The sequence below is a fragment of the Lepus europaeus genome, chromosome 18 (assembly GCF_033115175.1).
Source record: "Lepus europaeus isolate LE1 chromosome 18, mLepTim1.pri, whole genome shotgun sequence".
Lineage (NCBI taxonomy): Eukaryota > Metazoa > Chordata > Mammalia > Lagomorpha > Leporidae > Lepus > Lepus europaeus.
This window is the reverse complement of record NC_084844.1, coordinates 45323810-45338833: the sequence shown is the minus strand read 5'-3', so window position 1 is coordinate 45338833 and position 15024 is coordinate 45323810. Positions and strand designations below refer to the sequence as shown.

General features: G+C 50.8%; 1 protein-coding gene across 1 annotated transcript in view; it reads right to left on the bottom strand.

Annotated features, from left to right (window-relative positions):
* Window positions 1-2254, bottom strand: part of CPD (carboxypeptidase D) — a 77142-nt gene extending 74888 nt beyond the window's left edge. Inside the window, exon 1 of the mRNA XM_062175423.1 lies at window positions 1487-2254. Coding sequence (XP_062031407.1) covers window positions 1487-2235 — 749 coding nt within the window. The 5' untranslated portion in view covers window positions 2236-2254. The remainder of the gene's footprint in view (window positions 1-1486) is intronic.
* Window positions 2255-15024: the final 12770 nt, after the last annotated feature.

Here is a 15024-nt window from a genome sequence, read left to right as displayed (position 1 = left end):
AGAGCTAATGCAAAAGACAAAAATCTAGTCACAGAATTTACACCCTGCAAGGGTCCTGACAGGGCATTTTAAACATTTAAGCAATGCATATAGTGCACTTGACATATCATCTCTGAAAAGCCCCAGCCACCTCAGCTTTTGACACACAGGCGAAATGTCAAAGCCAAATTTGCGCAGCTATTCAAAGGTGACAACATGGTCATCTTTGAAAGGAAAAATCTCCCAAGAAAGTGTATGTGAAATTAAGTGTCTACAAGGGCATTTAGAAAGGGGAGTAAAATGAAAGGCAGCAGATAAAAAGAACTTGGAATGGTCACAATGCCTATGAATTTTTGAGATCTGTTCTATGAGTGTGACTGAAATCCTATAGAATCTCCCAGAAAAACTTCCTTGTTCATTATCTTTATTGTACCTGTCACTCAGAAATCACCTTCAGTCAAGACGGGAAGATTACCAACTACTTCTAAAGCCTTATGAAGACAAAAAAAAATGGGGATGTGGTGACAAAGCTGACACTTGGAAAAGGTGATGAGGTACATTCGCACTGCAGACACTGTTCCATTCGCGGGAAGCCCCCCCTCCTTCATTCTTCTCCTTTTTTGCTGTGAGTTCTACCCACCTCCCAGTTCAAGTTCTACCCCTTCCATAGAAAGGATCCCTGTTACTGCAGCCCAGGCACCTTTTGCCAGTGGGAACAGGTGTACCTGGGCACACGCACACCCCGCAGATAGGCGTATTTACAGTACTCTTGTTATAGACTAATTTCTTGAGGTCTTCCTGCTTTCTGGTTCCGTAAGGCCCACCCAGCGCGTGATAACGCTCAGGGCGTGTGCTAAGTGTGACAATCCACCGTTGTGCTCAGGCCTAGTAATACCGGGGTGCGAAATCAAACAGCTGGGGGCTGTGTGAGACCTCCAGCCAGGTGCATCCGCTGCTTGGCTGTGAGACAGGTAAACTGGAGGAGAACCAGTCTCTGTCAAGTAACCAAAAGGAACACGGGTGTGGGTGTGTGGGTGCGTCATTTCTGGGCTGCACTCTCCGCACCGGCGTCGTCAGATGGCCTGTCTAGGTCCCTGCTACACGCCACACTTTGTAAAATCAGTTAACCAACCTGTCCCTCGATGCAAAACAGGGCCACTACCTATGACTTGTCACCAGCCTGTGGCCAACATCAATCGGGAGAAGGCAGTCACAGTAAGTGCAGAGTGCCTACCTTCCTAACAGAGCAACACGGACAGGGCTCCGGCTACGCGGTGAGGCCGGGGCGGGGGGCTGGCTTACCTTCAAGGTAGCACAGTTGTGGTCCCGTGAGAGCGAGCGCCAGAGCACCAGTCTCCAGGACAATCAACGGGACGGGAGGCCAAGCGTCCTGGCCCCTGGCCCTGTTCCAGGGTGTGCAACACTACCCCACCCCCGGGGCCAGCGAACGTTGTCTGAGCGCCTACAGGGTGCGGGAGCCGGCCGGGGTAGGGGGGGCGACACTCACTTGTTCCTGCGGATCCAGTCGATGAGGGCGCGCACCTCCGGCACCTCGTCCAGCGCCGGGGGCTCGCCGGTGCTGAACTGGTCCGGGAAGCTGCGATTGAGGTCGCGGCCGCGGCTGTTGTCCCGGCCGCTGGCCCCGGGCGGGCCGCCGTCGCCGAGGCCGCAGTCGCCCTCGCGCGCGCGCTCGAAGCCGTCGGGGTTGAGGCTGGGCAGCACGTACACGTCGGTGGTGTTGAGCAGGCGGACGAGGCGCGGGTCCCCGCGGCGGTAGCCGGCCGCCAGCTCGCGGGCCAGGTAGACCAGCACCTGGCGCGACACGGTCTCGTCGCCGTGCATGTTGCCCACCAGCTTCACCTGCGGCCGGCCGGGCAGCAGCGGGCCCCCCGCGTCGGGCCCCTCGGCCAAGGGCGCCGCGTCTCCGTCAGGGAGCAGCGACCCCAGGCCGGCCGTGAGGCGCAGCACCCACAGCGGCCGGCCCTCCACCGAGCGGCCGATGCTGAAGAGGCGGGCCAGGCCGGGGGGCCCCGCGGCCGCCGCCTCCCTCAGCGCCGTGCCCAGCTCCTCTTCGTGATAGTAGCGGTCGAACTGGCCCTCGGCCGCCGGGGCGCCGGCGCTCGTCGTCGTCGTGGTCGCCTCCGCCTTCTTGATGTGCGCCGCCCGGCCCGGGCTCCTCAGCAGCAGAAGGCACAGCAGCAGCGGCGGGAGGCGCCCCGGCCGCCACGGCGGCCGCGCGTCCGCGCCGCTCGCCATCTTCCAGCCGCGCCGCTCACCCCGGCTCCGTTCCCGCAGCTCCGCGCTCCGGGCAGCCGGGGCCCGCCGGATCCCCTCCGCGCCTAGCAACCCCATCCCGCCCTCCGGCTGCAGCCAATCGCGCGCGGGCCTGCGGCGGCGTCACGCCAGGGGGCGGGGCTTCCCTTAAAGCGGCCGATTCCCTCAGGGCGCGTCTTCCCCGCGCCGGCCGCCTCCCGAGTGTGGTCCCTCTCCTTTGCTGAGGCTCCTCTCGCTCTCCTCCCCGCCTCCCAGTTTCCTCTTCGGCGTTCTGCGCTCTCAGCCTCTTCTCTGGGCCTGTCGCCCCCTTTCTCTTTGAGTCCCCTCCCTGGCTCCCTCCCACCTTTGTTGCAGCTTTCCTCCGAGGCGCTTTAACGCTTAGCGCCCAGAATCGACAAGAATCCAAGGACTCGAAAAGATCTATAGGTTCGAAGGAATCTACGTTCGAAGAGTCCGAGGGCGGCCTCCTGGACCCCATCTCCTCGCACTGCCTCCTCGGGGCTCGCCCTGCGCGCTGTGGAAGAGAAGGGGACCCCGGAGGAGGGCGGGCTCGCCTGCATGCTTGTGTGGAAGCTCGGGGTCCCCCTTGGGTGCAGAAGTCCGCTTCGCAGAGGCCCCCTTCGGGCTAAGGTCACCTACTTCTCAAGGATCCACGTTGTCGCGCTGCAAAGTCAATCCCTGTGTGTGCCGCCAAGAGCCCTCCTCCCGGCAGATTTCCCCTCGCGACTCCCGAACCCACCTCTCGCACCGCTTCTACAGATAATGAGAAATAGATGTTCATCACTACGGCCCCAGAATGGCATTTTTTCTGTAGCAGGTTTGACATTTCTGGAAACACTTGCTTGGTGGGTGTAATTCCTGAACTCCCAAGCGTTCATCCTAAACTGGCAGATCCAGTGTCTAATCAAAGTCCAGAGAAACGGTCTTTTAAACTGGCCTTTCAAGTAGCAAGCGCTCGTTACTGTAGCTTGAAGAAACACAACTTGACAATCCCTTTATCTTGTGTGAACATCTCCCTGTCCAACAACATAATGGCAATAACTGATATAAAGTTCCTTCTTCCAGAGCCAGATACTATAAGATATTCTTGAACTCTGAACTCTCATATGGCTGGTAGACTTTAATCATTTATTTATCAAATATTTATTGAGCAACTACTGTGTGCCAAAGCTAGGTGCTAGGAAGCAGCCCGTTGCTCTGCCCAGTGAGAGAGCCAATGCAGTTTATGATAAATGTTAGGGTAGATGTTTGGGGGCACAGATGAGGGAACCCTGAGGAGAGAAGCCTCCAGGGAAGGGGGGTATTCCAAGCAGGAGGAGCAAGCGCTGCAGCTGCAAGGTTTGAGAGTGTATACTGGATGTGCTGGGAACTGCAAGCGGGTCAGGACTGCCGGAATGCAAGGGCTCACAAGCTGTAGCGGTGACAGGACACAAGCTGGAGAAGCGGGCTTGGCAAACCAGGATCCAGGGAGCGCACTTAACACAGATCATGGATAGCCCCGAAGATCATGGATAACTAAGAAAAAGCTCCCTGACAGTAACATGGAGAATGGAACGCGAGGCCTAGCACTTGAGGCTGAAAGATCTTTAAGGAAGACATGAGGCGAGAAGACTTGAGGAGGGCCTGAAGGAGGGCAGTGCCAGTGGGAGTTGAAAGAAGAAAATGGTAGCAAAGCACACAGGATCCAGGCTGACTCCACGTTACAGGCTATGCAACCTGGCAGGTATGGGATGAGGGGCAGGACAGAAGAGCGCGCAGGTGCAGGTGAAGACCAGTGCTGTGTCCTGGGAGCAAGCCCCGTGGGCGTGGACCTGGGATCCCTTCTTCTGCATGCCCGATTTGGTCTGGTCCTGGCTCACAGCAGCTGCAGCTCCTCACAAACAAAGCCCCAACTCTGTGTAGAGCCCACTCCTCCTCTGGGAGTGCTTAATCAGTACACAGAGCACTGGACCTTCGCCCCAGTCAAAGCAGCCCCAGGGGACATGTTAACGGCTAATCAGATATTTCCTTTTCTACCATTTTCACTCTCCTCTGAAGCCTCTTCCTGGCCCCTCCTCGCATGCTGGGCAGGCGGCTGAAAAGTAAATAAACAAGCTTGAGGGCTGTGGGAGAGTGTGATGTAACCTGAGCCCCAGCCCTCCGAGAATGTCTGCCTCCCGCAGAGCAGCGCCTCCGAGGCCGGTCTGGAGGCCTCTCAGCAGGTACATTGTCCCTGTCCCTGCTCGCTGGAGGGGAAAAGGAGGCCGGGAAGGCTGGGTTTCAGGTTTACTTCCAGCTGAATGCCTCCACCTGTGTCGGAAGGCGAGCACCTCCCACCCATAAACGAGTAGGGAGCTTGCAGAAGGCTTGAAGTTAAAAAAGGCTTCCTGTTCACAGGAGCAGCGTGGCAATCACCTGGTTTTTAAAAACAGGGCAGAAGCTGTTGAATGGCCAGCCTGGTTCAGTAATTACTTTCTTAAAAAAGACTCATAATGTGGTCAGTGTTTTGGCAGAGCAGGTTAAGCCACTCTCCCACCCTATGTCAGAGTGCCTGGTAGTAACTGGTGCTCCTCCATTTTTGATTCAGCTTCCTGCTAATGTGCCTGGGAGGCAGCAGATGATGGCCTAGGTACTTGGTTTCTTGCCTCCAGCATGGGAGACCAGGATGGAGTTCCTAGCTCCTGGCTGTTGTAGGCATTTAGAGAGTTAACCAGTGGACAAAAAGTCTCTTTCTTTCTCTCTCTCTCTCTCTCTCTGTTACACTGCCTTTCAAATAAACAAATAGTTTTTTAAGCAATTAAGTAATTAAAGGGCAGCTTATGTCATGAACTTGCAAGTGTCTCAAACACCCACAGGTGTGCACCTTGTAACGAAAGTGCTTCTGCCCTAGGTGCGGGAGGATTGGAAGATGCAGAGGGAGATCCCCCCCTCCCACAGCCCAGGATCCAGTGAGGGTCCACAGAACACAGACAGCAAAGGACAGGATGGGTCTGTGGCATCGGAGCTGTGGAACAGGCACTGTGCTAATCTCTTTCACAACGGTGGCCCCACTTAATCCTCACAAGGATCCTCTGAGGTAGCTGCTAGCCTCAGCCCCCTTCACAGGTGAGGAAATTGAGACACAAGGTCACACACTGGCAAGCCACTGATTCAGGACTCAAATTCAGTGTTTGGGTTCCTAGTCTGTGCAGTTAACCTGTGTAGTAGAATTGCTTCCACGGAGTGAATAGAAAAACAAGAACAGAATCCTGCCTTTGGAACACAAAAGAAAAAGCAACGGTAATAAAGAGTCAGGAAATTTCACCCATGCATTTAGATCCTGAGCCGTTTTATCTCATTTAATTCTCGGAAAAAAGAAATAGCTGGGGCAGGTTGTTTCTGAGAAGTAAGGAAGGTCCTCACCGTGGTTTGAATAAGATATGGCTCCCCGGACTGCTGCAGATGTTTAAACCCCGAAGTCCTAGGTCACACTAATATGTGGAACTTAACCCAAGTAGGTCGCTGGGACAGGTCTTCAGCAGGTACCCCTCACAGTCTGGTTTGGTATAAAACCTCAATCAGGCCCAGCCTCTCTCTCGGCTTTCTTTTTGTCTAAATATTTAATTTATTTTATTTGAGAGGTAGAGTTACTGAGGGGGGGAGGGGGAGAAAAGTCTTCTATCTGTTGGTTCATTCCCCAAATGGCCATAACAGCCAGAGCTGGACTGTTCTGAAGCCAGGAGCTTCTTCTCTTTTTTTTTTTTTTTGACAGGCAGAGTGGATAGTGAGAGAGAGACAGAGAGAAAGGTCTTCCTTTGGCGTTGGGTCACCCTCCAATGGCTGGTGCGCTGTGGCCAGCGCACCGCGCGGATCCCATGGCAGGAGCCAGGTGCTTCTGGTCTCCCATGGGGTGCAGGGCCCAAGCACTTGGGCCATCCTCCACTGCACTCCCGGGCCACAGCAGAGGGCTGGCCTGGAAGGGGGGCAACCGGGACAGAATCCGGCACCCTGACCAGGACTAGAACCTGGTGTGCCGGCGCCGTAAGGCGGAGGATTAGCCCATTGAGCCGCGGCGCCGGCCCGGGAACTTCTAGGTCTCTCAGTTGGGCCAACTTCTACTGCTTTCCCAGGCTATTAGCAGGGAGCTGAATTGAAAGGGGAGCAGCTGGGAACAAACCAGCATCCATATGGGATGCTCATGTGCAGGCAGAGGCCCAGCCTACTACACCACAGCGCCAGCTCCTCCCCTCCATTTTTCTTTTAATAATAAATCTTTTTTTAAAAAATATTTATTTATCTGAAAGTCAGAGTTACACACAGAGAGAAGAGGCAGAGAGAGAGAGAGAGAGAGAGAGAGAGAGAGAGAGAGAGGTCTTCCATCTGCTGGTTCACTCCCCAAATGACTGTAACAGTCGGAGCTTTGCCAATCCTTTCGCTTAGCCAAAGCCAGGAGCCAGGAGCTTCTTCTGGGTCTCCCACGTGGGCACAGAGGCCCAAGGACTTGGGCCATCTTCTGCTGCTTTCCCAGGTCACAGCAAAGAGCTGGATCAGAAGTGGAGCAGCCAGGACTTAAACCTGCGCCCATATGGGATGCCGGCACTACAGGCAGCAACTTTACCTGCTACTCCACAGCACCAGCCCCTTAATAATAATTCTGAGGGACCAGCGCTGTGGCGCAGCAGGTTAACACCCCTGAAGTGCCGGCATCCCATATAGCCGCCAGTTCTAGTCCCGGCTGCTCCTCTTCTGATCCAGCTCTCTGCTATGGCCTGGGAAAGCAGAAGATGGCCCAAGTCCTTGGGCCCCTGTGCCTACGTGGGAGACCCAGAAGAAGCTCCTGGCTCCTAGCTTCAAATCAGCGCCACTCTGGCCATTGCAGCATCTGGGGAGTGAACCAGGGGATGGAAGATCTCTCTCTCTCTCTCTCTCTCTCTCTCTCTCTCTCTGTCTTTACCTCTCTCTGTAACTCTTTCAAATAAATAAAATAAATCTTAAAAAAAAAAAAAAGGAGCCCAACCAGACTCAGCAAAAAAAATATCTTAATAATAATTCTGAAACAGAAACAAACAAACAAACAAACAAACAAAAACAGAGAAAAGAGTGCTTCAGGCAGAAAGACCAGCATGAAAATAGGTGTGTGCTGGCTGGAAGGTGAGACATGTTGGGAGGGGCAGCAGGAAGCAAAGCCTAAGGTTAAGATGATGCCAGGTGATGAGGATCTGAAGCCCATCCAGGAGATTCTGCTCACTACATCACAGATGGGAAGCCGGCAGAGCCTTCTGTGAGGAAGGATTGTATGGAGCACGCTGTGTTTCAGACTCCACACAGAATCCCAGGGTTGCAGGGAGTAGGCTAAAGAGCAGTTGCCTGGCATGGCAGGTAAGGTCGCCGCCTGCAGTGCCGGCATCCCATATGGGTGCCGGTTTGAGTCATGGCTGCTCCACTTCCCATCTAGCTCTCTGCTATGGCCTGGGAAAGCAGTAGAGGATGTTCTGAGTCCTTGGGCCCCTGCACCCACTTGGGAGACCCGAGGAAGCTCCTGGCTCCTGGCTTCAGATCGGCGCAGCTCTGGCCGTTGCAGCCATCTGAGGAGCGAACCAGCACATGGAAGATCTCTCTCTCTATGCCTCTCCTTCTCTCTCTCTGTAACTCTGACTTTCAAGTAAATAAATAAATTTAAAAAAAAAAAAAAGAGCAGTTGCCATCAATCAGATAAGACCTGCTTCTGGAAAATTCAGTGACAACAGAAAAAGAACATAAACTTGAGAGATGTTTAGGTTACTGAACTAAGATTTAGCAACTTTGGGTAAGAGAGAAGAGGTACAAGCTGATGTCCCAAACTAATGAGGATGATCAGGTAGGTGGTTTTGCCTTTGCCCGAGACAAGGAAGGCAGAAGAAAAGAAGGTGAATGGGGAGGGTTTGGGGTGTGTGGGGATATAGATTAAGTATTGGGTCTGGGATCTTTTAAGTGTGAGATACCCGTGTGAAATAAAGAAGCAGATATGTGCAGCAAGCAGGATGAAGGTTTCTGATACAACATCCCTGGAGGCCGCTCCAGGTGAGTGGACCAGGCAAGGGGCTGTGCCACCTCTATAGGTGAAGAGATGCAGACAGGCCTGGCTGGTCCCAGTAGCTTCCTCACAGGTCAGAAATTTGACTGTTAGAGAGTCCTAGTCTTCAAATTTAGACTTTGCATCTCTCAGAGTTCTCTATTTTTTAAAAAAAGATTTATTGATTTATTTGAAAGAATTGAGAGAGAGGTGGAGCAACAGAGAGATAGAGATAAAGAGATCTTCCATCTGCTGGTTCACTTCCCAAATGGCTCCAAAGGTCTGGGCTGAGCCAGGCTGATGCCAGGATCCTGGAACTCCCTCCAGTCTCCCATGTGGGTGCAAGGGCCCAAGCACTTGGGCCATCTTCTGTTGCTTTCCCAGGTGCATTAGCAGGGAGCTGGATAGGGAAGTAGAACATCTAGAACTCAAACTGGCACCCATATGGGAAAACCACACCACAGCTTAACCCACTGAGCCCCAGAGTTCTCAATTTAAATATGAACATACTTTGTTCATCTATTCAATATATGTTAATTATGCCATTATAGACGTCAGACACTATTCATAAGAATAAACAAAACAAGAAAACTCCCTCCTTCAGGACACTTTACATTTTCCTAAGAGAAGACAGTAAACGAATATTCAAAATTAATTGGGCTTTCAGTGCTAATAAGTACTAAGGTGAAAAATAAAGCAGAGAGAGGAAAGAGAGTGCATGGTGATTTTAAGTAGGGTCATCAGGGAAGATTCTCTGAAGAGAAGGCCGCTCAAGACCTGAGGGAGGGTCAGCACCATGGCTCACCCGGCACCCTGGGTTCTAGTCCTGGTTGGGGCACCAGATTCTGTCCCAGTTGCTCCTCTTCCAGTCCAGCTCTCTGCTGTGGCCCTGGAGGGCAGTGGAGGGTGGCCCAGGTGCTTGGGCCCTGTACCCTCATGGGAGACCAGGAGAAGCACCTGGCTCCTTACCAACGGAAAAAGGAGGACCTTTTTCTCTGTCTCTCACTGTCTAACTCTGCCTGTCAAAAAAAGAGAGAGAGAGAGAGAGAGAGAGAGAGTGCTTTGAGAAAGTTAGCCAGAGCCTTAGCAGAAAAACGCCCAGGAAAGCCTCACCAGTAAGTCCTCCACCCCAGTAACGCTCCTGCGCATTGCTCTCATCAAACAAGGGCCACTTTGCGGGAGCCTCAATAGGAAATCTTTAGGTATGCACCTTACAAAACTGATTTCCCTCCTTCTGGCTTCTTTTTTTCCCCCTAATTCAAACAAGTCTTTAAAGGGCATACATTTTTCTTCCTTTCTTCCTTCCTTCCTTTCTTTCTTTTTTTTACAAGCAGAGTTAGTGAGAGAGACAGAGAGAAAGGTCTTCCTTTTTCCGTTGGTTCACCCCCCCAAGTGGCCACTACGGCCAGCGTGCTGCGCTGATCCAAAGCCAGCAGCCAGGTGCTTCCTCCTCATCTCCCATGCGGGTGCAGGGCCCAGCACTTGGGCCATCCTCCACTGCCTTCCCGGGCCACAGCAGAGAGCTGGACTGGAAGAGGAGCAACCGGGACCAGAACTGGCACCCATGTGGGATGCCGGTGCCTCAGGCGGAGGATTAACCAAGTGAGCCACAGCACCGGCCCCGATCCCATTTCTTTAACATTTCCACTGAAATCTGCTTTTGTCTGCAGCTGAGCTGGGTGCAAGAGTTTTGGCACCCATTGAGCAGAGAGTTTGTGCCACTCTAATTTTTTTATCAGAATTACATAAATTGAGCTGATTGAGATGTCTTGGTGTTGGCTGTTGTTTCCGCTGTTAGTCATCAGTCCTCTTCAATTAGGGCATTAACAAGATTAATTTATTCCCTCACAAATTAATGTGCCACTGCAGATTTCATCTCCAATACCATCTCATCCCCTCTTAAAATGAGTTATCCATTCGTAAACTGTTGATTTCTTTGGGGACATGGTCCCCATCAGCTTTTTGTAAAGCATCAATGATTTCACCACCCAAGTTTACCATAAATTGGATATTTGTTCTTTTTTTAAAGATTTTATTTTATTTATTTGAAAGGCAAAGTACAGACAGAGGGAGAGACAGAGAGGTCTTCCATCAGCTGGTTCACTCCTCAAATGGCCACAATGGCTGATCCAAAGCCAGGAGCCAGGAGCTTCTTCCAGGTCTCCCACATGGGTGCAGGGGCCCAAGCACTTGGGCCATCTTCCGCTGCTTTCCTAGGCCATAAGCAGAGAGCTGGATTGGAAGTGGTGCAGCCGGGACATGAACCGGCACCCATATGGGCTGCTGGCATTGCAGAGGGAGGCTTAGCCTACTACACCACAGCATCGGCCCCTGGACATTTGTTCTTGCTTCAATTTTAGCAGTACAAGATGGCCCAAGTGCTTGAGCCCCTGCACCCACAGGTAGTAAGATGGTGAAAAGTTGTTGGATTCTGGATATATTTTGAAGGCAGAGCTTACAAAGTTAGCAGAACTATTAGAAAGAATGAGAGAAACAGAAGAATCAAGGACAAACCCTGGATTTGATCTAATCAGCCAGAAGAAGGGAGGTGCCATTTACCTTATGAGGATTTCTGGAGAGCAGTTTTATGGGGAAATATCGTTAGTTCAATTTCAGAGATGACTTTTAGACATGCCGGTAGTAAAGCAGGCCATTGGCTAGATGGTACAAATGGGTAGATGTAGGAGTGTGCTGACGGTAACAGTTGAAGAGTGAAGGATACATGAACCTGGATCACCAAAGGGGTAAGAAAGGAAAGAGGCAGAGACCAAGGTCAGAAGACTAAATCCTGAACCCCGGGGACACTCAACATATAGAGGTAGGGAATAGGAGGAGGAATGAGCAAAGAGACTGAGAAAGAGGGACCAGTGAGCTGGGAGAAAAAAATCAAGAGAGCATGAGCTCTTGGAGGCCACATGAAGAACACTTCTCAAGCAAGGGAAAGTAATCCATTACATTAATACTGCTCGGCGGGCAAGTAAGATGAGGACCAAATCAAGTCAATCATTTGATTTAGCAATGCAGATTATTGATGACCTTTATATGACTAGTTTTGGTGGATTAGTGTAGGGAGAGTCTTTTATTATTATTATTATTATTTGACAGAGTTAGACAGTGAGAGAGACAGAGAGAAAGATCTTCCTTCTGTTGGTTCACCTCCCAAATGGCCGCTACGGCCGGAACTACACTGATCCAAAGCCAGGAGCCAGGTGCTTCCTCCTGGTCTCCCATGTGAGTGCAGGGGCCCAAGCACTTGGGCCATCCTCCACTGCCCTCCCGGGCCACAGCAGAGAGCTGGACTGGAGGAGGAGCAACCAGGACTAGAACCCGGTGCCCACAAGGAATGCCGATGCCACAGGTGGAGGATTAACCAAGTGAGCCATGGTGCCGCCCCCCTCCATCCCTCCCCCTTATTAAAAATTTTTATTTATTTGAAAGGCAGAGTTACAGAGAGGCAGAGAGAGAGAAAAAAATAATTTCCATCTGCTGGTTCATTCCCCAAATGTCCACAATGGCTGGAGCTGTGCCAATCTGAAGCCAGGAGCCAGGAGCTTCTTCCAGATCTCCTACGGGGGTGCAGGGACCCGAGAACTTGGGCCATTTTCTACTGTTTTCCCAGTCCATGGCAGAGAGCTGGATCAGAAGTGGAGCAGCCAGGACTCGAACGGATGCCCAAATGGGATGTTGGCACTGCAGGCAGTTTTACCCACTACACCACAGCATCGGCCCCCACAGGGAAATTCTGAATGGGAATTCAAGACAGAACATAATGTGGTAAAGTAGGATAAGTCTTTGGAGGAGAATAATTAAAGAGGAGTAGAAATATGGAAAAGCTGTAAGGTAATATAAGGTCAACAGAGAGTTTACAAAATGGGACAAAGGGAATATAAGGCCAAGAGAGACCTTGGTCTCTTGGTTTGTTTGTTTGTTTTTTAAGGTGGGAGAAATTACAGGTTGTTTGTGTACTGATGGGGATGATTTAGTAAAGAGGGAGAATTTGATGATGCAATGGAGAGAAGGGAGAATTGTTAGAGCCATGTCCTTGGCTATGAGAAGCTGAGAATGGACGGGATCTAATTCACCTGTGGAGGGATTAGTCTTAGGTTTGAGAGAAAACACTTCATTCACAGGCACAAATGCAAAGGCAGAATGCACGGATGTTAAGTGGGCAGGTGAGGTGTTGGGAGCGGTGAGTGTTCTCCCATGACTGCTTTTCTTTTCTTCATGAGATGGGAAGAAAGGATGTAGGCGTAGGTGTGAGAGGTTTGTGGAAAGAGAAAGCTGTGGAGTGGTTATTCTGCAGAGTGGGAGAGATAAGGGTGAGTAATGACAGTTTTCAGCCATTGGCCATGGGAGCCAGCGGCTGCCTAAATGTGATCTTGAGCTGAAAGCTAATGGGGCGTAAAATAGAAAGTTTTTGGTTTTGTTTTGCTTGTTTCATGTCTCCAGAGATGAAAAGTGTGGTTACGGTTCAAGAACTGATTCTGAAACTCCAGCAGCTACCTGAGAGGATGGGAGGACCTTGAGAAAGTGAACCTAGAAAAGACGAAAGACTGGCTCACAGTGAAAACCTCCATTTCAGTTCTCCTGCAGGTGGGAATCTGTCTAGCGTCACCTCCCCCTGACAAGCAGCCACAGCAGGACGAAGTCAAATCCTAGCAATTCGCAGGCCAAGAAACACCGGTAGCAGTGAAGTCATCTCAGAACACAAGAGGAAACCACCTGAAAGCAAATTTGGTGCGAGAAAGGTGAGTGTCATGTCAACCACAGTCTATACAGCACCCCTTACTTCTACATGTGCTTTTGTGTGTGTTGTCTTACCCAGTGCTCACTACTCTGGGGGCTCCCAGACAACCTGGACAGGTGACAGTTTTGTTTTTTTTTTTAAACGGGTGACAGTTTTTAAGGTGCCACTAACTAGCTCAGCCAAGTCACGCAGAGAGAGAGACACAGCGCAGCTGGGAACTTCAGCCCAGCAGCGTACTTCAAAAAGTTTATGGAAAAGTGAAATTAAGAGATAAGTGTGTGTTGATGCAAAAAAATTTTCAATCCTTGGGGTCAGCGTTGTGGCACAGCAGGTAAAGCCACTGCCTGCAACACCAGCTGGTTCTGTCTCCTGGCTGCTCCACTTCTGATCCAGCTTACTGCTAACGGCCTGAGGAAAGCAGTGGCAGATGGCCCAAGTGTTTATGCCCCTGCCACCCATGTGGGAGACCTGGAAGAAGCTCCTGGCTTCAGCCTGTGCAGCCCTGGCCGCTGTGGCCATTTGGGAAGTGAACCAGTAGATGGACAATCTCTCTCTCCGCCCTCTGTAACTCTGCCTTTCAAATAAATTAATTTAAAAAAAAAAAAAAAAAACAAAAAACAGCCAGATAGGATATAACTCTGCCCTCTGTAGCTTAGCTGGAGAGCACTTTGCTTTTTTTTTTTTTTTCTTTATATTTTGCTGTTGTTTGGGTTTGGATGGTTTTATTTTGTTTGTTTTTTACATTAAAAGGAAAGCCAGAGTTTCTTCTTGATTCCTTGGAATCTTCATTTTTCTAGGCCCAAGAGAAGTGAACAATGTCTGTGGAAAGTTCTTTTAAAGCTTGCCCTTGGTTGGGCAGACCTCTTGTACTTCATTTTAAATTTTGGTTAGGCCTACTTTCCAGGATGTACATGTGCTGCTTACCAAGCATGAGGTCATGACTGTGATGTTGATCTGTTTCAGCCAGCACCAAATGGACAGCGATTCATGAGGCAGGGAGGGAGGGAAGCAGGTAACAGACACTTTCAATTGTACACATCAGAAAATCTGACTCATTCCAGCCTGAATAATAAATGGAATTTATTGGCTCATATAACTGAGAAGTCCAAAAGAGAAGTCTGGATCCAGGCATAGCTTATCCTGTGGCTAAATGGCCACCAAGCACCTGATTTCCTTTTTGTTCTTGACCCTGCCTCCCACAGTGTTCACTTTATTCTAAGTCTGACTCCCCTTGTGATTCTAAGAGGGCTGCCAGGAGCTTCCAAAGCCACGTGCTTTCTCATCACACACAGAAAAAGAAAAAAAAAAAAAAAAACAGAGGATGCCCTTGTCCTAGCAAAATTGTAAGTTTCATTCAGATTGGAGCAGCCAAGAGCCTATCCCAGAACAGATCACTATGCTCAGGGAGGTGGCATGTGCTGCTTGGCTTAGTTTAGGCGATGTGCTCCATTGCTAGGGCCAGGGATCCGGTCTGATTCTCATGAACAATGTGGATCCCCAAACGGAAATCCAATGCGCCCTGACCTGGGCTGCGGAGTGTATTACTGTGCCCTAGACAGAAGAGAAAAGAAAGGCAACAAGTAGAGGACGTGCTGCAATGCAGTGAACCAAGCAATAGGATGAACAAGGCGCTGCTAACCAACAGCTGCCCGGCACTTCAGAGTTTACGCTCTGCTTTCCGTACAGTTTGTCTCATTAATCCCTACTATCCAAACAGGAACATCTGCCCTTATTTTTGGATGTTCAGCATCTGCAAACCCCTCCCTTCATTTGGGGAGCCCTTTGCCTTTGGAGTCTTCATGGAAGGCCGGGAGGGCCTTCTCCTACTGCACAGGCTGAAAATGCAGGTCCTCACTCTGCCAGGACACTGGCACACAGCCCAGGTTTGCCCAATCAGATGAACCTGTGTCAGGCCTTCAGTTGGGAGCCAGTGACACAAAGAGGCAGAGGCTGTGGATAATTCTGGCCAGGGTCAGATGGAAACGGCAGAACATACTCACTTCACATGGTTTAT